Here is a 27773-nt window from a genome sequence, read left to right on the forward strand (position 1 = left end):
AGGGCCAGTGGCCGCGGGGTGGCTCAGGACCCGCCCCGCCCCTGTCCCTGCCTTTCTAGCTGCCCCCTAGTCCCTGGACAGACGCTCCCCACCCCCCAGCGGGTCCCACCCAATCCCTTGCTCAGGCAGGAGCTACCCTTGCCGCCCTCACAGACCTCACCTCTTCCTACATGTTTCTAAGGCCGTGCCTGCCCCCTACCCCGCCAGGCCCCGCCCCCACCCCGCCAGGCCCCGCCCCCACCCGCCAGGCCCCGCCCCCACCCCGCCTCGCCCCTCCTCTCCGACCCTGGACAGTCCCCTGGGCCCACCCCGTCCCTCGGTCCTGTCCCCGCCCGCCTCTGCGGGGCCTCCCATCCTCCCGGGCGGACTCCACTCCCGCCCCCTCCCCGTGGGTGCCCCCGCCGGCCCCGCCCTCCCAGGCTGCCCCCGGCGCCCCGGGCCTCCTCCCGGCAGTCCCTGAGTCCCGCAGGCCCCGCGTCCCCGCTGCACCCCCCGTCCACTCCCGTGGTCCCTGGTCCGGCATGGCGCGCGCGGTGGGGTCCGAGCGGAGGCTGCTGGCTGTCTACACCGGCGGCACCATTGGCATGCGGAGTGAGCTCGGCGGTGAGTCTGAGACCCGGCGCCCTGGGCGGGGGGAGGCCTCTGGACCTGGCCGAGACCGGGAGCCTCTGACCCTCCTGCACCCACGGGGGTTGTGGGGGAGTCAGATCCGCGCCTGGTTGGGGGTTGCGGGTTGGGGTCGCTCTCCTTCGGGTTCCGGCCACCGCCGCTCCCGCGCGTGGAGCCCCCACCTGGACAGAGGAGGTCGCGGTGGGTCCTTGTGGTCGCCGTGCTCTTGGGAGCGCCCTGCGACCCTGGGGCCAGGCGCCCTGTGCTGCCGCTGCGCCCCTGAGGGCCAGCGCCCTAGAGCCCTGGAATATGGGGCAGGAGGGCCCCAGGGCTTTGGTCTGCCCCTCCTGCCCTGGACACACAAGCCGGGAAGGCTTAGGAGGCTGCGAGGACCCCTCACCTGCGACACCCAGGAGGGTGTCCCCATCCCCTGAGTTCCCTGGGGTCCTGGTCAGGCAGCAGTGCCTGGCACGATACTGGGGCCACCTGGCATCTGCGGGGACACATGCGTTCACACTGGAGGTGGCCTCAGAGCCCTGTTTCCTCTGCCCCTGTGTGGACCTAGTTGACTAGAGACCAGCGATTACACCCGGACTGAGTTCTGCCTGGGTAGGGTCAAGGCCTGGGACAGGCACCGAGCTCTATGGTACTCCAGCACAGTGCTGCCAGCCTGGGCTGGGCACAGGAAGGATGGTAGCTTGGGGAGCCTGAGGCCACCAGGATGGGGAGAGGACAGTTGCACTGGAGCCTCCAGAATGCCTGGGCGCTCCCCAGGAGGGCAGGACCTTCCTGGGGCCCCCACGTGGGCTCTGCTGTGATGTGGGGTGCTCCCTCCCTCGGGGCCAGAACAGCCCCCTCGCCCGTCTTGAACCTCATTGCGACCCTCCATGGGCCGCTGCCTGCCTTTCCCTCGGGAGCCCTTTCTACTCTTCCTCCTCCTCCCACTCCCTGCTGCCCTGGCCCCTCCCCACACTACTGCTTGTGTCCACCGCAGCTCTCCCTCCTGAGATGGCTGGGACCCTCTCCGGCTCTGCCAGAGCCCCAGGGCCTCCCCTGGCATGACCAGAACATTCTCTTGTCCCTTGCCCATCTGCCAACCACTTCCCTGTCCCTCCATTCCCCACCCCCTCTCACGGCCTGTTCCCCAGCAGCTGTCCCTCCTGGCCACCCCTTTCCGCTGAAGTGGCCGCTCAGAAGCCACCAGCACTCTGTCAGTACTCTCAGATTCCACCCACCGCACCGTGACTGGTGCAGACCCTCTGGAGGCCCACTCCGTGCCCAGCCCAGGAGACAAAGCCTAGTGGGGCTCGTCCATGAGGGACCCAGGCCCCAGGAACATGGCTGTCCAGGCTGCTGGGAGCCTCCTCTGCGCTTCTCCCCCTGCCTGTGAATGGAACAGTCATTCAGTTTGGCAAACGCCCCTGTGTGACACTCCACTGACATAGAGTGACACAGTTCCTGTGCTTGACCCTCACAAGCCAGAGAGAGAGGCTGCCATTGAAGGGATGGCATGCATTAAGGAGCTAGTCCCAGGGACAGGATCTGCCAGGGCCCTGCACGGGCTGTGGGCTGGGCCTGGTGTGTTGGTGGCTGGAGTTTTGAGGCAGCCCAGGGAGGGCTTCTCTGAGGACACAAAGCCTGCAGGACAAAGGTGGGAGAGGACCAGGCCAGGAGCAGCCCTGCAAGGTGCAGGAAAGAGTAGGGGGGAGCCCAGCAGGGCCGGAGCCTGCCAGAGCTGCCCCTGAGCAGGGACAGGACCTGGGAACTCTGTCTGGGGCCTGGTCCGACGCCCCTGACACTACCCCTTCAGGCTTGGTGTGTGGCCAACTGCAATTTCATTGAGCTCAACACATACTTCTTGACTGGTCCAAGCTGCAGGGACAGGTGGACTCTGACTGCAACCCCGCCACACACCCGTCTCGCTTGGCCCCTGCGTGCTCACCGCAGCAGCCTGTGGGCGCACTCACATGCGTGAACCACATTTCTGAAAGAGGCTGTGAGGTCCTGCGTCTGGGTGGGGAACAAGAGACTTTGATGCTGGAAACTGGGTGTGGGGCATCAGTCTTCAGACCTGAAGCAGCCTTCTGAGATCCCTCGGTGCTCTGTGCACTGGGGTCCTGGCTTGTGCTCAGCAGCCCGTCCTCGTGTGACTGTGAAGTCACCCCTAGCTGTTGCTAGCTGACCCAAGTGGGGCATCCACTTCTAGGAACCTGCAGGAATGGGCTCCCCACGACTCCTTGTGAGGTTGGAGCAGCCAGCCTGTCCCAGCCGGTGAGGGCGCATGTCTTCAGAGCCCTCGTGAAGGTGAGGGTCTCTCTCACCACAGGATGAGGTGGCATCTCCTGGCTCCATGCTGAGGGCTTCCAGGACACTGCTGTCAGCCCCAGGCCCTCCTGTGCCCCCGTTGCCGGCATCCTCACTGCTCACCCTTCTCCACTTCAGGAAGGCTTCTAGGGAGCCCATGGTTCAGCCCCAGAAGACGAAGGAGGAAGAGACAGGAGATCTGGTCCCCACTGTCTTCCTGGATGAGGGGACCACGCACGCCCATGGAGCAGCTGGGGAGCCCGAGGGCCGGGGTTGTGGGAGACCAGGGGCCCTCATGCCAGCTCTGCTGTGTGACGGCAGTCAGGCGTCCTTTGGGGACATGCAGAGCCTCATGGTGTGGGAAGTGACAAGGCTTCCAGGAGCGAGGGCAGCACTCACAGGCCAGGGAGGGAGCCAGGCCCGGAGTCCAGGCGAACCACCTCTCCATACCCCCATGACTGCCCTGAGTCCCAGCCCCGCCAGGCGTCAATGATTTACTCCCTCCACACTGCTGACGTGGGCTCTGGCCTTCCCTGGGGAGGTGAGAGGGGAGTGGTGGCCGTGCCACAGTAAAGCTGTTTGGATTGTCGCTGTTGGAACAGCTTCTGTGCCTGCTGGTAAACAGCGACCTGTGGGTGGAACGCTGCACACCTGGAGCCCTGCCAGAGTTCAGGGAGGGCAGAGGCGATGCCCGCGGGGACGCCCCTTGACCCATCCCTTCTCTGAGTTCACTGAAGCTATCACAGGTCAAGGGGCAGAGTGAATCCAAAAACGGCTGATAAGCCCAAGCTGGCATCAGTGGCCACGTTCCATACGGCCGAGAAACTTGCAGACTTCCTGTGTCAAACTGGGAGCCCCACCTACTTGCCGGCTTGTCCCAAAGTCCCTCCTGAGCCCGGCTCCTTGCAGGCACAGCAGGGAGGGCGGAGCTTTGGGGCCAGGCAGCTGAGAGGAGCTCCCTGCCCATTGGCCACATGGGTCCCAGCAGCCGAGACTGTGGGTGGAGTGATGCCCGTGGCTTCTTGGTCACTGCAGCGGGGTCTGTGCCCGTGGCCTGGACCTCCTTCCTGAACGGGTGCTACACGTTCACGAGTTTCTGAGCTGAAGCTTGACTTCGTGGTGACAGTGGGGCCCTCCCTTCCAGGTGTTTGACAGGGGCTGAGGAGTTTCCAGGTCACCAGCGAACTCAGGCACCTGCCTGGACGGGCCAAGGAAGAGGTTCCAGGCAGGGCCGGAGCGTTGAGGTTCTGCAGGCCGTGAAGCTTTTGGAGGGCCCTCATTGAGAAAAGTAATACGAGTTACAAACAGAGTTAGGTGTGAAAGACGGTGTTTCTTTAAAATAAAAGAAATTGCTCCGGCTGACCAGGCGCGGTGGCTCACACCTGTAATCCCAGCACTTTGGGAGGCGGAAGTAGGTGGATCACTTGAGGTCAGGAGTTCAAGACCAGCCATGGACAACATGGTGAAACCCCTACTAAAAATATTTAAAAAAAAAAAAAAATTAGCCATAATGTGGTGGTGGGTGCCTGTGGTCCCAGCTACTGGGGAGGCTGAGGCATGAGAATTGCTTGAACCCAGGAGATGGAGGTTGCAGTGAGCCTGGATCTCACCACTGCACTCCAGCCTGGGTGACAGAGTGAGACCCTGTCTCAAACAAACAAAAAAAGCTGATCCCACTGCATACCTGTTAGAATGGCACATTGACTGCGGGGTGAGGTGCTGGAGCCCCAGAATTAGAAAGTGGTTCACTTGCAGGTTGGTAAGAAAACTTTACTGGCGACAGTATAGGCTTGAAAAAGGAACATTTGGCCAGACATGGTGGCTCAGGCCTGTACTTCCAACACTTTTGGGAGGCCAAGGCAGGTGGATCACTTGAGGTCAGGAGTTTGAGACCAGCCTGGCTAACATGGCGAAACACCGTCTCTACTAAAAATAACAAATTAGCCAGGCGTGGTGGTGCATGCCTGTAATCCCAGCTACTCACGCCCCCGGGTACTTGGGAGGCTAAGGCAGGAGAATCACGTGAGCCTTGAGGGTGGAGGTTGCAGTGAGTGGAGATGGCGTCACTGTATGCCAGCCTGGGCAACAGAGCGAGACTCTGTCTCAAAAAAAAAAAAAAAAAAAAAAAAAAAAGGAAAAAGAAAAAAGAAAGAAATTGACCAGGCTGGTTTTGAACTCCTGGGCTCAAATGATCTTCCTGCATCAGCCTCCCAAAATTCTGGGCTTACAGGTATGAGCCATACAAACCACTGCAAAGCACATATTCAGTGTTTTGCTTGAGCGAAGAGGACACCAAGAGAATTTAGTCTTTTCTTTGGCTGATTTCGCCTGTGGTGCCCACACATCCCCCTGGCAGGGACAGCAGGGCCCATATCCATGCCTACCACTCTGCAGCATTCCTGGAAGTTTCTGGAAGCTGTTCCCCCACATGAGTCAGCAGCAGCTGGAGGTGACCTTGCGCAACGTATGTCCCACAAAGCCAAACCAGATGTGTCCCTCCACCTTCCCATAAGACACCCCAGCTTCACCTGCCACAAGGAGTGGAGAGTGACTTTTCATTTCCTGTGGCCACTGTGCCGGGCGGCTGAACACCACAGAAGTTCATTCTCGGGTCTGGAGGCTGAGGCCTGAGAGGGGTTTCCCCAGGCTGAGCCGGGGTGCTGCAGGGCACTGGTCCCTCCTGAGGCTCTGTGGGAGGAACTGCCCCTGCCACCTCCGCTGTGTGGTGGATGCCACAATCCTTGGCTTGTGGCCGCATCACTCCAGTCATCCAGCCCAGCATCTCCAAGGGCCGCTCTGCCCTGTCGTCATATGGCCTTCTCTTCTATGCCTCCCACCTCCCCATGCCCTGTGACCTCCCACCTGTAAGGAGACACGAGAGGGCTTTTAGGGCCCACCTACCACCCCACGACCCCTAATATCACATCCACAAAGACACTTCCATGACCCCCACGACCCCTAATATCACATCCACAAAGACACTTCCATATGAAGTGACACCCACAGGTACCGGGGATTGGGATGTGGACATCTTTTTTATTTTTATGTATTTATTTAATTTTTTGAGACACAGTCTCATTCTGTCACCCAGGCTGGAGTGCAGTGGTGCCATCTTGCAACCCCCACCTGCCAGATTCAAGTGATTCTCCCGCCTCAAGCTCCCAAGTAGCTGGGATTACAGGTGTGCGCCACCATGCCCAGTTAATTTTTGTATTTTTCGTAAAGATGGGATTTCACCATGTTGGCCAGGCTGGTCTTGAATTCTTGACCTCAAGCAATCCGCCACCTCAGCCACCCAAAGTGCTGGGATTCCAGGCCTGAGCCACTGCGCCGGGCCCTGCGATGTGGACATCTTCTAGGATGCTTTTTCAACCCACCGCACATGAGACAGGGACACTTGGACACCAGTGTGGGGTGGACCCTGGCCCTCTGTATGCCCAGGGTCTGAGGTTGGGTCCTTGGGGTTCACAGGGCTGATGAGTCCAGACCTTTGTTCTGGCAGCCCGTGTCCTGGCTGCGCTCTGGGCGCCTCGGAGGGTAGACGGGTAGACAAACACGCATGGGCTCTGCCTCCCCCGTCTGCTGGCTGACCCCTACTGGCGGGGTGATTTTGTCAGCGGCTGCACCTCCGCCGACCTGTATCATCCAGTCCTCCGGCAAACGTCGCCGGGGCTCCACCGGCCTTTGTGTAAGGCCAGAGAAGATCATGGGTGCCATAAACCTTCATGGGGCCAAGGGGCTGGTGTCCTGGGGCCGGTGACTTAACAGGCAGAGATGTGGAGACCGGGCTGAGCCCAGCGGTGGAGGGCGACGGCAGGCAGGGGTGCGGCTGGAGGGATATCAGAGGGGGCTGCTTTAAATCGCCGAGTTTGGGATTAGTTTGTGAACCAGTGATAGGAGATGGGTGCGGCTGCAGAGGGTGACAGGGGAAAGCAGGTGACCATGGCGGGGGTCTGCAGGATAGGATAGGACACTGCTGCTGGGGGAGGGAAGGGAGGGCCAGGAGGGAGCTTTGGGGCTGGCTGGAGGCCCTGGACAGGTGGCTGAGGGGTCAGGGCTTTACACTGAGTGGCTGGCCCCAGGGAATGAGTGGTGTGGCCAGGTCTCCGTTTATGGGACGGAACTGAGATGCAGAGGCTGCAGGAAGGTGGCAGAGCTGCTAGGGGTGGGGCCAACCTCGCACAGACACTTGCTGTGTGCGAGGCCCTCTGGTTCGGGGAGCTGGGGAAGGGGACGTGGGCTGGACCCTGAGGGAGTCACACAGTCCATGCCCTTTCAGAGCTTGAGGGTCAGTGAGGGAGAATGTGGGAACAGCACTACAGCCTGGGCATCTGGGAGGGCTTCCTGGGGGTGGTGCCCCAATCTGGGTCTTGAGGCACCTACTGGGTGAGAAGTGGAGATGAGGCAGGACTTCCAGGCAGAGCCTGCAGCACATCCACAGTGAGGCAAAGGCTGAGCTCCGTGGACCTTGGTGAGGAGTGTGGACTGAGCATTTGGAGAAGGGGTGGGAGCAGGGGCAGGGCCTGGGTAGAGCAGCTGGAGACCTGGGCAGAGCTCCTGGGGCTGTCCAGGTGTGAAATGAGGAATCACCATGGGCTCCAAGGCAGGAAGCCATGGCTTCCAAACGCGGGTCAGCGGCCTGCCCTCTGAGGCGTCCCAGGGGCAGCCATAGCCCTTCCTCCAAGCCTCTGACTGTCATAAGACAGGAGCCCCATCCCACCAGCTCTGATCCTGCCCCTCAGTGAGGGAGGAGGAGGCCATGGCTGCCAGTCCCTGACCCCACCATCCACCTGGACTCTGCCTGCAGTGCTCGTGCCTGGGACGGGCCTGGCTGCCATCCTGAGGACACTGCCCATGTTCCATGACGAACAGCATGCCCGAGCCTGCGGCCTCTCTGAGGACATCCTGGTGCTGCCGTGAGTGTGGGCTCCTCCCGGTCCCGGGCAGGGCATGGCTGCTGGGGGGCACCGAACCCGAGGCTGGGCACTGCTGGCCAGGCCCACGTGAGCCGTTTGCTCACCCCTGTCTCTAACATCCCCTCAGCTCACAGGGCTTTAGGATTGACCAGCAGCCGCCTTCCACCAGAGCCTGAGCTCTGAGGGTGCCCCTGTGCCTGGTCCCACCTTCCCTCCCTGCCCTTCTACCACACCCCCAGCCAGGCTGGTTCGGCAAGTGTGATGAGGACTCCCCATCTAGGCACCCTGTATATCAGGAGCCGGCTGGCCCAGGCGGCCTTGCCCCCAGCATGGAGATCCTTCCATTTCTCTGCTCTGGGCCCAGCTCCTTGATGTCCCCCACAGCTGGGGGTGAGCTGGGAGTTGCCCTCGTGGTGGCTGACCGCCACAGCCGTCGCAGGCGAGCCTCCTGCCAGCAGCCTCTCCTGCCGGGGCATGGGCTGGTCCCAGCCCCCCTCTCCGAGCTGCTGTGGGAAGAAGACTGCTGGGAGTGGCCCATCCTGACCCACATCCTCGCCCCTGTGGGGAGCTCCAGGTGGAAGGGGTCCTGTGCCTGGGATGCTGAGAGTTTGCTATGTGCAGAGCCCTTGGCGTAGGGGCCCCAGCTCCGCCAGAGGGGAGCAGAGCAGGTCAGGACATTTGGAGGTGCAGAGCAGGAGCCTGCAGTTCCGCCTCCTGCTGTTCCCGTCCCACAGCCCGGCCACCCCCAACCAGAGGATCCTCTACACCGTGCTGGAGTGCCAGCCCCTCTTCGACTCCAGTGACATGACCATCGCTGAGTGGGTTCGCGTTGCCCAGACCATCGAGGTAGTGGGGCTGGGGAGTGCTGGGTGGGGCTGTGGTGTGTGGGTGGGGCTGTGGAGAGTGGGCAGGGCTGTTGGGTGTGAGTGGCGCTAGGGAGCATGGATGGGAATGGGGAGTGTGGGTGGGGCTTGGAGTGTGGGCGGGGCTGTGGAGTGTGGGCGGGGCTGTGGAGTGTGGGCAGGGCTGTGGAGAGTGGGCGGGGCTGTGGAGTGTTGGGGGCTGTGGGTGTGGGCGGGGCTGTGTTGTGTGGGCAGGGCTGTGTTTCATGGGTGGAGCTGTGTTGTGGGTGGAGCTGTAGAGTGGGAGTGGGGCTATTTGTGTGGGTGGGGCTATGCGTGTGGGCAGGGCTCTGGGTATGGGCGGGGCTGGTGGATGGGCAGTGGCCCACAGAAACACTCTGGGACAGGTGAGGAGCTGCAGGGGCTGGGGTGGAGTCCGCCTGCCCAGCCTGGGGCCTGGGAGCATCTGGGAATGGCAGCTTTAGGAAAGGGCAGGGTCCACATGTCAGAGCTGGGGGCAAGACTCTGAGGCCCCCTCCCTCATGCAAGCTGGGGGTGGACGTAGAGGGCCAAGTCGACTTCCCAGGCGAGGACACAGTGGGAACAGCTATCTTAGCCTGTCTCAGTTAGTATCTGGGGCATGGTGTGTGATGCTACCTCGAGGGCCAACACGCTCCTGTGCCTAGCTGGTGACCGGCTCACTGCCCTCTGTCCGTCCCCTCCCCAGTTGGGGTCTTAGTGGATTTAGGACCACAGCACTTCTTGCAGATTCTTGTGGTTTACAGCGACCTGTGTTCTCACCCTGCAGGCAGAACCACCCCCCACCTCATCAGCTTTTCTTCTCCATTCTCCCCCACCACAGCACGCTCCCATGTTACCTGAGCTGCCTCCCCTGGCGGGGGCCTCCTGCCCTCTCCAGTCCCAATTCTCACCTGCTTCGTTTACAAACCCCCTGCTCCCCTGAGTGGGAACACCTAGGCTTCCCCTTCCCAGCAGCGGGGTGGGGGGCAGCACTACCCAGGACAGGCTCCTCCATCTGTGGCCGGCAGCCCTCACCGGACGAGGCCTGACTGCTGTTTGAGGCCCACGAAGGTGCCCTGTGGTCAGGGACCAGCCCTGGACAGCCTCACAAAGGCCTTCTCAGCTCAGGGGCCCAGCCTGCCGTCTTGCCGCGAGTGGCCAGCAGAGGGCGCCCTTCCCCTCCTTGGCCTCCGCTCTTCTGCAGTTCCCCGGGCCTACAGGGCTTGGTGTTTCAATAGCCCACCAGGCAGGCCCAGGCTTAGTGTGGGACCCTGGGCTCTTGGAACGGTGCCCTGGCAGCCACAGCCTGGACCTGCCACCCTCCAGGGGGTGGTGGCCAGGAGACGTCCCTGCATGGCCAGCTTCACTGCTGCCCTTCAGTGTCCTGCCCCCCCGGCCCAGGTCCAGATCCAGGCAACCTCCATGGTCACCTGCTGGCTCCTGGCCATGGCTGTGCCTTGACCCTGCAGGCGTCCTTGTGCCCACCATTGTGTTCTTGCCTGATCCGCCGTCTGGGCTTCGAGGCTCATACACCACCACAGCCCCCTGCTGCCATGTGAGGCGCTCTCCCACCCTCCACCCTGCAGGAATGTGCAGAGGCCCCTCGGAGGGACTCATTCTTGAGTGCTCTGAGGGGAGCCTCAGCGCACAGTGGGTGCACCTGAGTGGCATGGAAGCCTCGGGGCAGGGAGAGCATGGGGGTCCCAGGACTCCACGCCAGGTGCTCACCTTCCAGAGAGGGACTTCCAGGCCAGGGCCCCATGGGCGCCTCCCCCGAGTCCTCCCCTCTGCATCTGGACCCTTTCCCCCTGCTGCACCCTCCCCCACGCCTGCTCCCTGAGGGGCTGGCCTGCCTGAGTGCGCACCCCTCCTGCAGAGGCACTACAAGCAGTACCACGGCTTTGTGGTCATCCACGGCACTGACACCATGGCCTTTGCTGCCTCGATGCTGTCCTTCATGCTGGAGAACCTGCAGAAGACCGTCATCCTCACTGGGGCCCAGGTAACCTCAGGGGCCCGGGGCTCCTAGGAATCGGGGCTTCCTGAGGCCACAGGTCAAGTCTGTGCTGCCGGCGGCCGCTGCGGGATCCTGGGCTTCCTGCTCAGCCCAGCAGCTCCTGAGCTGGCTGCTGCAGGGCCCGTGCTGGGCCTCACGAGTGCTCAGGTCCTGCCAGAGTGCCAGCCCACTTGCCCCATGGAGGGGGTCATCTCCTGCTGGTGGCCCCGGGAGCTGTGAGGCCCTGGAGCCCCCAGAGCCATGCCCACCTCGGCCCTGGGGGTGCCTTCCTCTCCTCCCGATGCTTGCTCGCAGCCGCTGCCCACCTCTCCGTCTGGCGCAGCAGGATGGCTACACACAGAGCAGCGCCGGGAGGCCCCCACCGCGTCCCTGCCTTTGTCCCTCTCTTTGCTCCACCCACTGTGGTTCCAGGCAATGCCATCCTGGGGGCCCTGGCACACGATTTTCCTGCTTCTCTGAACCGAACCCAGCACAAATCCCGTAAGCCAAGGCCAGTGGATTGTTCTGGAAAACTGGATTTAAGGGGAGGTGGCAGGGGAGGTCGGCTAGAGGCTGACTAGGGGTCCCTGTTGCCTGCGGGTGGCAGTGGGCACCTGAGCCCCTTGGGATCCTTTCCCATGGCTGAGGCTAAGGTCTTGTGTGGGAACCTGGTACCTATGTCCCTTTGAGCTTGGTGGCAGCTCCAGGAAACTCCATGGAGGCTCTCTTAGGAGGTCTGCGGGGAGCAGTCCAGGGAGGCGGCTCAGCCATCCCGCTCTGCTTACCTGGAGCCATCCCCCTTGTCCCTCCGGGGTCTCCCCGGGGCCCACTGCACACCCGTTAGGGGGGGAGCAGCACCTCCTGTCCCAGAGCTCGAGAAGGAGGGACAGGACTCCGGCTGGTTTTCCTCTTCCCAGACACTCCCGAGCCCTGGGGCAGCAGAGCGTCCCATGGGCCTCTCCAGGGGAATCAAGGGCACAGTTACGAGCGCTGCGGGCCCCAGGAATGTTCACATGCGTGTTCTCCTCTCCCTGATGTTGGCCTTTGTCGGGGCATCCTTATCCCTGTTATACCCATGGGGAAACAGGCTTATAGGCCAAGGACTCACCCACAGCCACGCACCACATAAGGGTGCCAGGGAGGCACCCAGGACCCAGGACCTAGGACTGCCACCCCCTGCCAGGGCTCTCTCCCTCCAGAGGCTCTGCACTGACCACTGCCCGGCCGCCTCCTCCTGAAGACCCTGGCCTCTGCACGGCCACCTGCGCCCTCCTGGGACACGCTACTCAGTCAACCATAGGGCACGGTCGCCCATGCTAGACACAGGCAGCTGCGGGAGGAGCTGTTCTGTGCCTGGCATTGCGAGGCAGTTCCTTTCTGTCACAGCCCACCCACCCCTCACCCCCACCACCCTCGTTCCAGCCCACAGTTCTGCTGGGGTAGCAAGGGAGCTGGGCAGGGCAGCTGGGGTGGGAGGCCTGGGATGTGTTCTCCAGTATGGGGACCGGCTGGCCTCTGCTGCCAGCACTCGGCTCTTGGACCTGTAAAGGGAGCTGGTGGGTGGGTTGAGGTCCTGGGTACAGGCTGGCGTCGTCCGCAGGGGCAGCTGTTGTTGGCGGCCTTGGAGATGGGCTTACTGCCCAGCCCCTCTGAGCACCCTGTTCCCCCAAGACACCCATCTCCAGGCTGCCTGCTGCAGTCCAAGCCTGCCGGTCCTCTCTCCCACACCCCACCTGGGGCTCCTGGGCTGGGCCTGGAGGTTTCCCTGGAGTGATGAGCTGGGCATCCCAGGCTTCTGGGCTTCCCAGGCCTCAGCTCCTCCGTGGCCTCTCCCCCAGGTGTCCATCCATGCCCTGTGGAGCGACGGCCGTGAGAACCTGCTGGGGGCGCTGCTCATGGCCGGCCAGTATGTGATCCCAGAGGTACCTGCCTGGCACGCATGGAGGCGGGGCAGGTGGGGCGGGGGCGGGAGCCAGAGAGCAGCCGGGAAACAAAGTCCCCTAGGCCCCTCCCCAGACGCCACTGCCAATGGCTGGGTGCACTGTCTTCTAGATCTTACGTTGTGGATATTTACATTAGAGATATGTATGTACGTTTTACATTAGAGATATATATGAAAGCTTCTATAAGACCTCCTATGATGGATATTTACATTAGAGATATGTATACAAGTTTCTATAAAAATAGGTTGCAGCCAGCATGGCTTTGAAGGGTGTCCCTTGCCCTCCTCCATGTCTTTCCCTGTCATGTGGTATCCCAGGAAGATGTGTGCAAAGATCCTCCAGCCTTGGGGCAGGGGCTTTCCCTTAGGCTCTTGAGCAGCTTGACTAGAGCTCCGACACCGGCTCCTGAGGGCCTCAGGGACTCCCATTCACCGTGGGCAGGGGGTCTCCAGCATCAGCTGTGCTCGCTGCACCTTTGGATGAGTTCCCAGGGCGCTCTAAGAAACAGGGATGGGGGCAGTGGGCATGTGGGAAGGGAAGGAAGTACGGTGCCCTTCTGCCACCCAGCCACCTGCACACCCCAGGCGCTGGGGTCCCCAGGCCTCTGCAGGCTCCGGTTAGCCTGGGGGTAGGTGGCAGGGCAGGAAAGGGTCTGAGCGGAGCGGTACCTGCTCCCAGGAGGGTCTCTGCCTGTGGTGGGTGGGGTTACAGTCCCGCCTCCCCCTGGGCCTGGGCACCCCATTGATGGCAGGGAGGAAGCTGGAGGGCAGAGGGGTCAGGGACAGGGTGGCCGCTGCTCTGAGCTCTGTCGCTTCCTTCCCACAGGTCTGCCTCTTCTTCCAGAATCAGCTGTTTCGGGGCAACCGGACGACCAAGGTGGACGCTCGGAGGTTCGCGGCCTTCTGCTCCCCGAACCTGCCGCCTCTGGCCACTGTGGGTGCTGACGTCACAGGTAAGCCCCGCAAGAGCAGGGCCAGGTGCCTGCCCAGTGCTGGTGCTGGCCAAGGGGTGGCTGCAGGGAGCTCGTGGCTGGGACTCGGCAGAATTTGAGAGCACCGTGCCTGGTTCTGAGTTGCCCTGGCTTATTTCTGGCCTGGGCTGTGGAGAAGCCAGGGCTGCGTGGACAGGCCTGCTGCGTGGCCACAGAGGTGGCGGCCTCCACAGCTCCCTGTAGGCTCAGAGGCGGGAGACCTGGAAGAGAGGTTTGGGGCATCTGGCCCTCGTGTGTCCTGCCCAACCCCTGGCCCCTGGCCTAGGAGGTCCTCAATGACCACCTGGCTCTGCCGCACCTCTGTGTGCCATAGCCTTGTCCCCGGGAGTTTCAGGGACTCTTTCTGTCCTCCAGTTCCGGCGGGCAGCCCAGCCATCCTTGCGGGGCTGACTCCAGCCGGTCCTGTGTCCTGAGGCTTCCTCCTGGGGGGCCCAGTCCGCCCCCTGGCCCTGGCTGTAGGAGCAGCCTTGGGGCTTGTTCTCAGAGACCGTTGCCCTGCCAGACCTCACCTGAGACGCAGGGCCACTCCAATGGCCTGCCGGAAGTCATTCCCTGGCCTACAGTGTCTCCGTCTGGGATGTGCGGCTCCTGAGGGAGCCCCTGCCTCCTGGACTCTACCCGGCCCCTGCCCGCTCCAGGTCCATGACTGGCATGGCCAGTCCTTCTGACCCCACCCCAGCACCCCTCCCTGAGGCGGCAGGAGCGTCCCCTCCCTCCTGCGGGACGCATCCTGCCTACCCTGGCCCCCTGCTGTCTCGTGGCAGCCCCAAACCTGCCCTGTGTCTCATCCTGACTGACTGAGGTGGGGTCCAGCCCGGGGGAGGCTCCAGGGCTTGGCAGCACTGGCCTTCCTTTGGGCGCATCTGACGCCTCGCCTGGGGCTGGGTGGGGCTGCCTGCCCAGGACTGAAGCAGCTGTTCCTGTCTTTGGGGGGGTGGGCTGGAGGTGCCCCCTCTCCCACGCTGGGCTTCTATCCAGGCCTGGGTCATGGCGGGCTGATGGCTCAAGCCCACAAGGTCACTGGATGCCTGAGGAGGCACTTCCTAGGGAATCTCCCGGTGCAGCAGAGGCTCCCCGCTCCCCGCTCCCCCCTCCCCCCTCCCTGCTCCCGCTCCCCGCTCCCCGCTCCCCACTCCCCGCTCCCCATTTTAAGGAGGAGCAGACCCTCCTGGAGAAAGGGTTGGACTGTGGGTTGCTGGGGCACCACTTCCCTCCCGGAAGATTTCCTGGACACAGGCAAGGACCCTGGGGAGCTCCAAGGCCTGGCATGAGGGGGCCCTGGGAAGGGTCTGGCAGGGCAGGGGCCTTCCTGGAGCACCCACCGGAAGCCGGGGACAGGAGGGGCTCTGGGCACGTCTGGCTGCGGGGCGTCTGCAGAAACGGGTGGAGGCAGGTGATTCCGAAAGCCCCGGCATCTTTGGCACTCAAGACAAGGCGTGCGTGTGGGAGTCCGGGCTCGGTGGCGGCCTTGCTTGTTGCCCCAGGGCCCCTCAGCAGGACAGAACAGAGGAAACTGCCTGGTTCTACAGGTGAGAAACGGAGGCAGAGAGAGCCAGGCTCCCACAGGGAGGCACCGACTCAAGCCTGCGCTGTCTCCTGTCCTGGGCTCACACCCTGAGCTCCAAAGATGCCAGGGCTTTCAGAATCACCTGCCTCCACCTGTTTCTGCAGACGGCCCCGCAGCCAGACGTGCCCAGAGCCCCTCCTGTCCCTGGCTTCCGGTGGGTGCTCCAGGAAGGCCCCTGCCCCGCCAGACCCTTCCCAGGGCACCCTCATGCCAGGCCCTGGAGCTCCCCAGGGTCCTTGCCTGTGTCCCTGTTCCAGCAGGGGGACTGCTGCTCCCTCGAGCACCTTCTAGGGAGTGTCATGCCCAGAACACATCAGTGTGTCTGACACGTGTGCAGCACACCGGGTCTCGGGCCTGGGCAGGGTCCACTTGCTCACCAAGGGCCGGAGCAGCCCGAAAGGCTTCTTGGAGGAGGTAGCTTGTGAGCTGGTGCTGGTGGGGTACTGGCTTGCTTGCCCATGCTGGATGCTGGCACTCGGCCCCTCCAGCCCAGGGAGAAGGAGCAGCAAGAGGTGTGGGCGGTGCCCTGCAAGCCCGGCTCCCCTGTGGGGCCTGATTTACACCTTATCTGGGGCTCAGGAGTGGAGCTTCTGCTGGTGGGTGGACCCCGCCCCGGCAGGGCGCAGAGGACCGTGCTCCGGATTCCAGGGACTCTGCCAGCACAGGGTGCTAAGCCTGGGCAGGCCACGAGGCTCAAGACACACCGGCCTCAGGCCCAGGGCCGCGGAGCAGCTCCTGGGCGTAGCTCTAAGGCTGGTCTGGACGAGAGGCTGTCCCGGTCCCAGCCCCCCACCCCTGAGTGTTTCCCACATGCATGTGGGTGTGGGAACCTGATGCCAGGCTGCCGGGCCGGTTCTGGCACCCGGTGTTGAGAAACCTCAGGCCTTGCCCAGGGCGTGGCGGCTGGGGCCCCTGGGGAGGGGCATGGGTTGGCAATGGGCACCCTCACCCTCTCTGAACCAGCTGGGGGTAGCAATGCCAGCCTGGGCCGGGATGCCAGCTACCAGCACCCTGTCGAGGGCTTGTCCTGGGCTTTTTACCTACTGTTTGGGAAGTGAGGGGCTGGGCTGGGCTGGTCTGGGAGTCATGGGCGGGCTTGGTGCTCCTGTCCACAGTCGGCTCGGCACCAAGGAGTGGGGGGTGCATGGGAGGCTGGAGGAGGCCCTGCTGGCCCTGTCCTTTCCGTGTGTCTGAGGAGACCACACCGTCACCCCCAGGCAAATCCTGCACCCTTACCCTTCTGTGCTGAACCCTGGCCCTGGTCCACTCTGCTGGGGCCCTTAGAGCAGAGGAGGGTGGAGCAGGGGACATGGCTGTGGGGTCAGGCCAGGCCTGTCACGCACCAGCCGTGGGTCCTTTCGTTGGGTCATTCCAACGCAGAGCCCCAGAGCCCTTCCCTGTGCACTGGGAGAAGCCACCTCCCTCCCAGACATGTCCCAGCCACCCCAGCTGTGCCACATCCAGCCTTGATGCTGCAGACTACACCGTTCGGCTCCTGTGCTAAGCTCTGGTATCTGTAAAACAGGGCCATAGTCCCTCCTGGGGGGTGAGGGGCTGAGCCAGCAGGCCTCACCTGGCGCTCCTCTCAGCTGCTGGGTGCGGGCTCATCATTCTCCTGACCTCCAGCAGGCCTGGACAGGAAGGACTGGGGTCCCAGGGGTGGCCTCCACAGACCGTCAGGAGGCGACGGTCAGTGCAGGGTGGGCGTGGGCCCTCTTTGTCTCTGTGTAATAACCCCCTCTGCAGCCATAACTCTCTGCTGGTGGCAGCGGTGCCCCCTCCTTCCCTGTGCTGATGCCTTATCTGCTTGTCCAGCTGAGACACACTCTGTCAGTTAAAGGGCATCTCACGCTGCCATCGTGTGGGCCTGACTGATGCTGTGGGCACTGGTGGGGGTGGAAGACTCACTGCCGGGTCCCTGCTCCCCCCTTTCTCATCCCCAGCACCCCACATCTCCCCTCTTCAGCTCCACCATGCCAGGGAAGTCCTTTTTATCGCATGCAAGCTGCTCTGGTGGAAGTGGCCAGAGACACATGGGTGACATCTCCCTGAGGGCAGGAGGAAGAGCCATGTGTGGGGGTCCTCCTGCCCAGGTTCCTGTCCCAGCACTGTGCCGGGCTCTCCAGGCACCCAGGCCTTTCCCCGCCTCTGGGCCTCGGTTTCCCTGGGCTGGGCTCTCCGGCCTCCAGGGTGTTTACTGCCCTGGGCAGGCTCTGACACCGCACAGTGCGGTGGGAGTCCCCAGTATCCAGCCCTGCTCTGCTGGAGGCTGCCATGAGTGTGGAGAGGGGCCGAGGGAATGGACCCCATCCTCGGCGCTGGCCTCTGAGGGTTTGGGGGCTGGGCTTGCGGTGTCAGCCTCCCACCCCCACCCACAGTGGAGCGAGAAGGTCGGAAGAACCCTGGCGGCTCGAGTGCTGCCAGAGAGGCGGCCTTCAGCTCGAGGACAGGCATGCCCTCTGGGGAGCCCGTCTGCATGGATGGGTTCAAGGGGCACTGACCCCAAATATCCATCCCTCTCCACTTCACCTGGAGCCTGCACCTCCACCATCACCCACCCTGGGTGTGGGGAGGGGGTGATGGGTGCACATTAGGATTTTGGGGTGAACTGGATGGAGGCCTTCTCTCCCCAGAGGTGAGGGATCCGAAAGTCCATTTGTTCACTCATTCAACCACTGAGCCGGTGGGCAGTGGGCACAGTGGGTGCCCAGCAAGGGGCAGAGGAGGCTGGCTGGTTCGACAATGCTGCCCCACGCCTGTGACCCAGCACAGCGACTGCTGGTGGCTCCCCAGCTGGGCACACCTGCCCTCCTCGTCTCTGCGCCCGCCTGACGCCCCCATGCAGCCTGCAAGGCACAGCCGGGCCTCCATCTCTGCGGGACCCTCCTGCCCCCTTGCCTGGCCAGCGGAGATTTCCTGGGCTGTCACCCTTGAGACTGTGTTGCCCATCGGTCTCTCGCTGGCTGAGTGCCTCCTCCCGCAGCCCCGTGCATGCTGCGGAGCCTGGCACAGGCCGGATTGTGCCACAGCCTGGGAGGATTTGCCTGTGGGAGAGGAGGCAGGGCAAGGGGACTGAGGTGCAAAGGCTCAGGGCTCTGAAAACAAGGGAGGAGACGGCCTGTGCAGAGGGCCAGGCGCTGGGCTGGGGTCTCGGCTGGCGGGAGACCTGAAGGTGCCACATAGGCCCTTCCCTGTCATCAGTCAACAGGGAGCTGGTGCGGAAGGTTGGCGGGAAGGCGGGGCTGGTGGTGCACAGCAGCATGGAGCAGGATGTGGGCCTGCTACGCCTCTACCCTGGGATCCCCGCCGCCCTGGTAGGGACCGCCCCGGCCATCCTGCCCCTGCAGCCCCGAGCCCCAGCCCTCTGCAGCTCCCATGGCGCCCAGGCTCCCTGGGGCCCTCACCAGCCAGTGTAGACCCCACATGGACTTGAGATGTCTGCAGTGTGGCCACACCGGCCCCAGGCCCTGTCCCCGTCCTTGGTGATGGTGCTTTCCAGCCTCTTGGGGAGTGGGCAGGGTTGGGGCGCGGCTCACAGCCAGAACGGGGTCCTCCATGCTTTCCTAGAGGCAGCGTCCTCCCCCAGATTCCAGCTGGCTCGGAGCCGCCCCTGCTGTGCTGGACAAGGGCGTTTGCGCTGGGGCCTCTGATGGCCTTCTTGGCTCCTCTCCCACCTCTCTGAAGTGTTCCCACGGTGTTCTGCCACACAAGGCCTTCGTCCCTACAGACAGGGCGACCCTTTGGGAGAATGTGGGGGGAGCAGCCCCCTGCAGGTGCCAGCAGCCATGCACACCTGCCAGGAGCCCTGCTGTCCTGGGAGCAGGGCAGGCACCAGCTGCCCCTGGCTTGGGGTCCCTCTCCTTGGGAGGACATGGGGCAAGCCTCAGTGGTGCTGAGGGCAGAGACCCTCACCATCCAGCCCTCCCTCCCACCACCGCCCCACAGGTTCGGGCCTTCTTGCAGCCTCCCCTGAAGGGCATGGTCATGGAGACCTTCGGTTCGGGGAACGGACCCACCAAGCCCGACCTGTTGCAGGAGCTGCAGATGGCGACCAAACGCGGCCTGGTCATCGTCAACTGTACCCACTGCCTCCAGGGGACTGTGACCACAGACTATGCAGCTGGCATGGTAGTGCCAGGAGATCAGGGCCTAGCGGGGAAGGGGACAGCCTGAGGGCCTGGCAGAGGTGGGCTCTGACCCACCCCTCACGGGCTGGGGGCCGTGGTGAGTCACCCTTCCTGCCCACATGCCCCTTCCTCACAGGCCATGGAGGGAGCCGGCGTCATCTCAGGCTTCGACATGACGTCGGAGGCCGCGCTGGCCAAGCTATCGTATGTGCTGGGCCAGCCAGGGCTGAGCCTGGATGACAGGAAGGAGGTGCGGGCGCTCTGGGGCTGTGGGCGACCCTCGGTGTGCACAAGCCTGTCAGCTGGCTCCCAGGGCATGCCTGGGGCGGTGCCGGAAGAGCCTGGGGGCCGGCCCAGGGTGTGTCCTGTTTGGGAAGGGGAGGGATGTGGCTCCCCATAGTGGTGAGGGGCAGCTCTGGGCCCAGGCTCCCCACAGCCCTCACCGGACCCCCAGCCCAGGCTCCGCCTGTCCTTGTGCCTTCTCAGCCTGCATGGAGACCTGAAGTTCCCCTAACTGTCGCCAGGAAATCCTCTCCTGCTTCCCACTTTTCCTGGAGGGTAGGGTTCAGACCCAGCTGGCCCCAGACCCTTGGGCTGCCAGCCCCTGGGGCTGGGCAGAGACCTCTGGGGCCCCTGGAGACCCCGAGCTGGTAAGGCCAGGGAGTGGGGCTGGCCTTGCGAGGGGACCTGGCCCACTCTGGCCCGAGGGATGAAGCACACACGGCCGAGGCTCAGGCCGAGGGCAACCTCTGCCTGTGTCTGGGTAGCCGAACCTCCAGGCTGTTCTGGGCTGTCCATCCAGCCCTTGCAGAGCCACTTCGCCTCCGTTCTCTCCCCCAGCTGCTGACCAAGGACCTTCGTGGGGAGATGACACCACCCTCGGTGGAAGAGTGCCAGCCCTCACTGCAGGGCAACACGCTGGGCCGTGGGGTCTCCTGGCTCCTCAGTCTGAGTGGCAGCCAGGTAATGGCGTGGCACACGAGCCTGAGTGGCAGCTGGGGGCTGTGCATCCTCTTGGTCACCCTGGGATGCACCAGGCAGGCACGAGCCCCTGTAGCCATCACTCCAGCCCAAACAGTTAGGCACACCCTGGTTCTGGGGCCCAGGAGGAGGGTTTGGGGTCTGCAGCAAGGAGGGTTTGCAGGGTCCCTGGGGCAGGATGCAGGAAGGGCCAGGTGGTGGGCACACAGCAGGGAGGCTGGGGGACAGGGCTCGGCAGGCCACTGCCTTCTGACTGGCAGCGCTGCCTTAGTGCAGCGCTGCCTTAGTGCAGGGCTGCCTTGGGAGCTGCCTGTCCAGAAGACGGGTGGGTGAGTGGGGGCGGTGCTTGCTCTGGGCTCTCCCAGGCTCTGAGCACCAGGGGTTCCAGGCCCCCACCTGAACCTGGAGGTGAGGACCAGCCCTTGAGCACGTCCCCTGCACAACTGGGGTGCCTAGACCTAGGAAGGAGGGCTTTTGAGGCCTGGGGTCTGCAGGGGAATGGGGCCTCCCTGGACCCCGCAACATGCCCCCTTGGCTGTTGGACCAAGCATCCAGGCCTGACATGGGGCCTGGCAGGCCAGACGGCCTTGTTCCCCACTGCCTGGGGTCCTGCCCTGGTCTCAGTGCCTCAGTTTCCCCTCTATAGGGATGGACCTGTCTTGTGAGCCATGTGCTACAACTGTTACTTGCTGGAGCAGGTGATGCACAGATGGAAAGGACTGGCGTGCATGGCCCGTTATTAGGGCAGCTGCATGGGGCTTGAATGCTCTAGGGTGACAGGCCAGAGGCAGCAGCCTTGTCACCAGGCCATGTTGTGCCCGCTGGGTATGGTGGCACCTGTGAGGCCTCTGCCAGGACCCCGGCCTTTTGGCGTCTTGGGGAGCTCCTGGATGCCAGGTGCTGGGGGCAGGTGGCTCTTCTGGGAAGGTGCAGCCGTGGGAACAGGGCCTTCCTCCCAGGGGAGGGGTCTGGCTCCCCTTCCCACACTCCTCACGAAGGTGACTTATGATTCTGTCCCGACAGTGGTGGGAGCAGATGGGGGTGTCTTGGAGGGTGGGTAGCAGGCCCTGGCCACACACCTGTTGGGGACAGAGCTGGATAGTGGTCTCATGGCCTGGCCTTGGCTCCACGGGCAGGGGGCCTGGGTGGGGTGGGGTATTGAGGCTCCACCACAGGCCTTCCAACTTGGCAGCTCAGGTTCCTTCTCACCCATGCCCTGGGATCTGTGGGCCCTTGTGTGGGGTCTGGCAGGGGTCACACAGCACCAGGGACTGCCAGTTCCACCAGATGCCAGAGGGAGGCATGGGTCCCAGGGTGCCGCCTTCCCCACCCAGGAGGCAGATGCCCTGCGGAATGCCCTGATGCCCAGCCTGGCCTGTGCTGCCGCCCACGCCGGCAACCTGGAGGTGCTGCAGGTGCTTGTGGAGCTGGTGAGCCTCCCCGACCCTGGGGGCCTAGCCCCAGCCACACCTGGCCCGGGGGCTCTGAACCCTCTAGGCAGGATGGCCTTTCATCCACCCACTGACCACACTAAGCCCTTGTTGGCCAGACTGGGCAGCAGGACTGTCCTGCCAGCTTGTGGGGTCTCACTGCAGCTTTGAGGGTGGGCGCAGGGGCTGTGCTGGGCCCTACCCTCAGAGGGACCCCACCCTCCCCATGGCCTACCTGGCCCCGCCCGGCCCTCCCTCAGGGGTTGCGTGTCCTTGTGTCACCTCAGGGCAGTGACCTGGGCCTGGTGGACTTTAACGGCCAAACCCCACTGCACGCGGCCGCCCGGGGAGGCCACGTAGAGGCAGTCACCATGCTGCTGCAGGGAGGTGTGGACGTGAACACCCGGGACACGGACGGCTTCAGCCCGCTGCTGCTGGCCGTGCGGGGCAGGTAGTGGGGCCTGGGGTGCGCAGAGCTGCCTTGGGCAGGTGGGTGCAGAGAGGCTGTGGGCTCCTGTGCTCAAACAGCCTCCCAGGGCTGGGCTAGGAAAGGAGGAGGACACCTGCTTCCTAAAGGCTGCCCCGCTAGCCTGGGGCCCAGTGAGACCCCAGCCCGGAGTTCCTAGAAAACAAAAATGTTATGGACAAAGCCGGGAGGACCCGGTGCGCCCGAGTCATCTCTGTACACCTGTGGGTATGGGGGGCTGGGGTGGAGTTGGGGCAGAAGGTCCTGGCCCAGCAGCCAGACGCGGTCAATAAAAAGCAGGCTACTCGGCTGCAGATCTGGGGCTGCAACAGGCAACTCGGGTCCTGGAGGACAGGCCTAGCCCATGCATTTGGGGGTCCCCTGCCCCACCCACAAGCCCTGGCTGGTGTCTCTTCCCAAAGCCCCGAGCAGCAGCAGAGGCAGAATGTGTGCCTCTACCCCTGCGTAGGGGGCAGGGCCAGCACTGGCGGGATCTGTGTCCCGTCTCCCCTTCCTACTCTTTATTGCCCCTGGACGCCCAGCAGCCCCGGGCCTGGGAAGGCCGAGGACATGTCTGCTGGTGCCACTGCCCAGACGCACGTGGCTGCTCAGAGATCCCAGGGTTCCTGGGGATTCCTCACTGCGGGTGGGAGGACTTGGCCTGCAGGACCCTGGGTTGTGTTTGGGGAGGGAGTGCTCAGGAGTCCCATGGAGAGAAGGCCAGGGTGTCTGAGCCTGGGGTCATATGACCCTGCCGTGTTCAACTGTGGGTCTCCCTCCCCAGCGGTGAGCCCTGGGGTGGGGTGTGGCGCCCTGTATGAAGTCAGTGACTGGGGTAGAAGGTTCTTTCCAGGCTTCTGTGAGCATTGACAGGGTACTCAAAAGAACAGGAGAGAACAGGGTGGTGGATAGGAGGGGGAGGGGCTGTGAGGGTCCCCCCAAGCAGGGCTGGGGTGATCTGGACTGGAGATTCTAGACTGGGAGTCCTTGGGCGTGGGTGGGTGGCACAGAGATGAGCTCACACAGGCCCACCCCCTCGTCCCTTCCTGACTCACAGGACCAGGCTCACAGCGACCCCCCAACTGGTCTCCCGGCCTCACTCTACCGCCGGGCTCCCCGAGGCTGCCTGCCTGGCCCTGCTGTGCCCTAGCGGGGTGCGAGGAGGCCACCGCCTCATACCTATTCCCAGGCTCCCTAAATGGGGTGACGGGGGGGATTTGTGGTGCTTTGCAGGGGTGGGGGCATGGCCAGTGATTGCGGCACAATCGTTAGGTCACCCCATGCAATGGGCTGTGTGGCCTCGGGCCTTTGTGCCTCTGCTCCAAGGTCTTGCTAGAGCCCCAGCAGACTCCACTGTCCGGGTGCCCCGCCCCCACTGCACCCCAAGGGCAGTCAGCCAGACTGATTCAGTGTCTGCTGGGCCTGGCTGAGGAGGTCACCACGGGGTGTGATCAGCGTTTGGGTGTGCAGTGGGGCCGGTCAGCTCATGTAAGGCTGTTCTCTGGAATGGGCTGTCCCCTTGGGATGGGTGGGGGAGACTGCCCTGGGAGGAGCTATTTCGCCAGCACCAACCAATGCCCTCCCCTGGGGGCTGGGTGCGGGGCTGCCGCAGAGTTGACCCCTACCCCTTGCAGACCTGAGCTGCCCTAAGAAGGTGTTCTGGACAAATGGAGGTGGTGGGACCCCGAGATGATGTCGCATGGGCCTAGGCAGAGGATGGGGGGATGGGCCCTCATCTGAGGCTAGGGCTGTGGGGTCCTGGGCAGGTAGGTCCCTGTCTCTGTGCGCAGGACATGAGCCCTGCTGGCTCCTGAGTGAGGTGCAGCGGAGCTGGGCTGGCCAGGGCAGAAGGTCAGCATGCTCATTCTCACACAGGCATTCAGGTGTGATTGGGTTGCTGCGGGAAGCTGGGGCCTCCCTGTCCACCCAGGAGCTGGAGGAGGCAGGGACGGAGCTGTGCAGGTGAGCGCAGCTAGAGCACCTGCTGTTCCAGGCATGTGGGGGACACAGCTTGGGGAAGGAAAGCTAGACCTGCTGGGAGGGACAAGTGAGTCAGGGTGTGGGGGCTTCAGAGGCAAGGCCCGCTGACCTCAGTGTGCACCAGCCTGACTGACGGGAAGAGGTGTCTGCCTGGGACCATGTCATGGGGCAGGGGAAGGAGTTGTTATCAGCTGAGCGAACAGTCCAGCAAGGGTGTCCGTGTGTGCACATGTGTGCATGTGTGCATGCATGTGTGTGCATGCATGAGTGTGTGTGCGTGCATGCATGTGTGTGTGCATGCGTGCGTGTGTGTGGTGGGCTTGAGGAGGGGTATGGGAGTTGGTGGTTGGCTGTGAGAGGGGCTGGGATGTAGGCTGGGGGGTGGCTGGGGCTGCATTTGGGGAGGGTGGGGCACAGGGGAGCTGAAGCCCCTGGCAGGTGACAGGTCTCGTGAGCCCTGTTCTCCCCAGCATGGTTCCCATCCTACGATAAACTGACCTAGGCCCTGCCCCCACCTGCTGGCCACATGGCACCAGTGGCCAATGTGCCTTCTGATCTCATGCTGCCCGAGTGACCACCGAGGCAGGCTCAGGCCTTCTGACATCGTGTTATTGTTGGGGAGACTGAGGTGCAGGGAGGCCTTCAGTGAGGGTGTTGGTTGTGGGTGGAGGTGGGCCAGGGCTGCAGGGATCCTACTGTGTCCACCGCAGCCAGAATCGCTGCCCCCAACCCCAAGCCTTGTGCCTGGTGACTTGGCGCTGCCTCCTGTGCCCAGCCTGGGCTGCCTGAGGCCAGGATGGCTCTGAGGGACCCAGAAGGGAGAATCGGAGGCAGGAGACCTGGGCCGGGTACAGGTGGTTGCTGGAGTGGGGGTGCTGTGAGTGGTGGGGTCTGTGTCCCTGTAAGTCCAGAGTCCCAGGCTCGGGGAGTGGGTGATGGCGGGGGCTTGGCTCACTGGCTGGGAGGGGAGTGGGTGCAGGCGCCTGCCCAGCAGGAGGAGGACTAGCAGCTCTGGCTCCTCCTCTGGGACTGGCCCACAACCCCTGGTCTTGCTTTTGAAGGGACTTCTGGGGTGACTTGGTCCAGATTTGCACTCCACGCGGGCCTTGTTGGCTCCACTGACAGATGGGGAAACTGAGGCAGTAGTTAGGTCCTGTGGGAACTGGGACCAGAATCCTGGTCCGGGACTCTGCTTGGAAGTGGGCCTGGCCCGCCCGAGCTGCTGGCTGGACTCGAGCCCCTCAGCCAGGCCTTCCCAGGGGCCAGTGTGTGTGGGGCTTGGCCTCTTGGGGCAGGTCCAGGAGGGGCCAGTGAGGCCACCTAGCAGAATCGCCCCAGAGATTACCCAGTGCCACTGCAGGGCTGCTGCTGTTTCCTGGGTAGGAGCAGAGTCCCTAAGGGCCCTCCGGAAGAGGGGGCAGCCCCTCCCTCACCAGGCCACTACCCCCAGCCCCTGCACACCAGGGGTGGGGCCTTCCCTGCCGGGTCCCTACCTGGCCTGTGCCTGGCCTCCCCAGGAGGGGAGTGAGTTCTTCCCAGGAGGGTGGCAGGGTAAGGAGGAGCTGGCGAGGGCCTGGCAGGTGCCTGCTCCAGGGCAGGTGGGCCCAGACCCCTGTCCCAGCCAGGACCACCCCCCATGCAGTCTGCCAGGGTCCAGGGCCAACCATTATCCTGGGGTGCCTCCTGTGTCCCCCTCTCTGAACCACTGGGCTGCCTCAAACTTTTCCCTCCACCTTTGCGGACCCCGCCCCGGGAAGAGCGGTGTTGTGAAACACGAAACCGGCATGGGCTGCTCAGCAGGTGGGCATGCGTATGTGTGTGCAAAGGCGCATGTGCTCCTGTGTGTGCATATATGCTCGTGTGTGAGTGTGCCTGTGTGGGTGTGTGCTTGTGTGCTCCTGTGTGTGTGCACGTATGCTGGTGTGTATGCTGCTGTGCGTGCATGTGTGTTCATGTATGTTTGTGCATGTGCACCCATGACTGGAGTCGTAGTCCCACCTACTGGGTGAAACCAGACTCCAGGCTGCCCGATGGCCCCCAGCGACTCCTGCCGCAGGACCAGGTCGCTGCTGGGTCAGCTGTTTGGGGCTGGCTTTGTAAGAGAGTCCAGGGCACCTGGGGGACAGGCAGGTGGGCAGATGGACAGCTGCCCAGCAACTCCTCCTCTGTCCCCATCCCCAGGCTGGCATACAGGGCTGACCTTGAAGGCCTGCAGGTGTGGTGGCAGGCAGGGGCTGACCTGGGGCAGCCGGGCTATGATGGGCACAGCGCCCTGCACGTCGTGAGTGCCCCCACCCCCTGCACCCTCTCCAAAGGCTGCCACCTCCAGCAAGGACACCTGGACAATTCACCAGCTCCCTGCTCTGCCCCTCTCCCAAATCCCCAGCCCTCCCCATGCAGGACCCACACAGACTGGGTCCCCTTCCCGGGGGCACTGAGCGGTGGGGGTGACGAGAGTGAAGAAGCTGCTGGGACCCTGTGTGTGTGGGCTGGGGGAGGGGGAGGGCGTCCTGGGGATGGGGGTCCTCGGCCAGGCTGCTGGTCAGTGGCCCCAAGGCAGCCCCTCCCCACTGCTTCCCCATAGGCGGAGGCAGCCGGGAACCTGGCAGTGGTGGCCTTTCTACAGAGCCTGGAGGGTGCAGTCGGTGCCCAGGTCCCATGCCCAGTAAGTCCCTAGGCGGGGCTGACACCCCCAAATGAGCTTCTAGTGCAGGCTGGATCCCCGGGCTCCTGGATTCCAGGGCTGGATCGGGGGGCATAACCAAGGGGGGCAGAACCAGAGGAGGCTGAGATGGATCCCAGCTAGTTTAGGGTCTTCAGAGCCCCTCCTGGGGATGTCCGGGGTGGAACACAGTTTAGAGGTGAGGGGAAGGAGAAAGGAGCAGTCAGGGAGGGCTTCCTGAAGGAACTGACCAGACTTGAGCACTGACGGCTCAGCCAGGGCGCAGCATCCCCTTACCCACCCCTGCCCCCGCGCCCTGCCCCACTGGGACCCCCTAGACTGGGTGCTACTGCTTGTTTCCCAGGTCAGTTCCCAGCTGACACCCCCATTCCCACTCCGTTGCTTGGCCCTCCTATAGTCTCAAGCTGGGTTTGCTCAGGCTCTTGGGCTGTGCCGCACAGACTGGGTGCCTGGGCTTGTCTCTCTGCCCTGCCTTCACACACTACCTGGGTCTCCACATGTTCTCAGGAGCCCTCATGTTTTCAGGAAGTGCTGCCTGGTGTCTAACCTGAAGCCGTCCTGCTGCAGTGTAAGCCATTGCTGCCTCCCGTGGCCTGCTGGAGGGGTCTCAGGCATGACCCCACTGCTGGGGCTGCTTCCCAGCCTGCTCTCATGCAAAGCCTGAAGGCCTTTGTTGGGCATAACGACAATAAAGTCTCTGGCATCGCCTCACCAGGTCTATACAGCCTGGCCCACGTGGGCCTGTCTGGGTCCGGGACTGTGGACGTGTGTGGGGAGTCAGGCTCAGGCTCTGTGGGGGTGATGGGGGGCACTTGGCCCATCCTTCCCGGGGTAGCTGTGTGAGCCGGGCGGGGCGGGGCACCCGGAGATGACTCGGCCAGGCGGTCCTTTCCCAGCTGCCCCTCCTCCTTCCTGCC

General features: G+C 63.6%; 1 protein-coding gene across 1 annotated transcript; it reads left to right on the plus strand.

Annotated features, from left to right (window-relative positions):
* The first annotated feature begins 443 nt into the window (after nucleotides 1–443).
* On the plus strand, nucleotides 444–27567 carry ASPG (asparaginase). Its single transcript, XM_025392474.1, has 16 exons — nucleotides 444–603; nucleotides 7721–7829; nucleotides 8564–8675; nucleotides 10569–10694; nucleotides 12527–12610; nucleotides 13457–13583; nucleotides 18391–18503; nucleotides 19135–19317; nucleotides 19453–19566; nucleotides 20157–20279; nucleotides 21632–21727; nucleotides 22015–22178; nucleotides 24069–24155; nucleotides 26355–26454; nucleotides 26758–26838; nucleotides 27382–27567. The coding sequence occupies exons 1-16, from the start codon at nucleotides 522–524 to the stop codon at nucleotides 27400–27402; spliced, it is 1722 nt and encodes a 573-aa protein (XP_025248259.1). The 5' UTR covers nucleotides 444–521; the 3' UTR covers nucleotides 27403–27567.
* The last annotated feature ends 206 nt before the right edge of the window (nucleotides 27568–27773 follow it).

Source organism: Theropithecus gelada, chromosome 7b (genome assembly GCF_003255815.1).
Source record: "Theropithecus gelada isolate Dixy chromosome 7b, Tgel_1.0, whole genome shotgun sequence".
Lineage (NCBI taxonomy): Eukaryota > Metazoa > Chordata > Mammalia > Primates > Cercopithecidae > Theropithecus > Theropithecus gelada.

What these genes read in the sequence shown, in the direction of transcription:
- ASPG (XM_025392474.1), top strand. Translation starts at nt 522, where the DNA reads ATGGCGCGCGCGGTGGGGTCCGAGCGGAGGCTGCTGGCTGTCTACACC. An exon ending in GCGTTGCCCAGACCATCGAG is followed by an intron (nt 8,676 to 10,568) that starts GTAGTGGGGCTG and finishes CCCCTCCTGCAG; the next exon opens with AGGCACTACAAGCAGTACCA. An exon ending in TCATCCTCACTGGGGCCCAG is followed by an intron (nt 10,695 to 12,526) that starts GTAACCTCAGGG and finishes CCTCTCCCCCAG; the next exon opens with GTGTCCATCCATGCCCTGTG.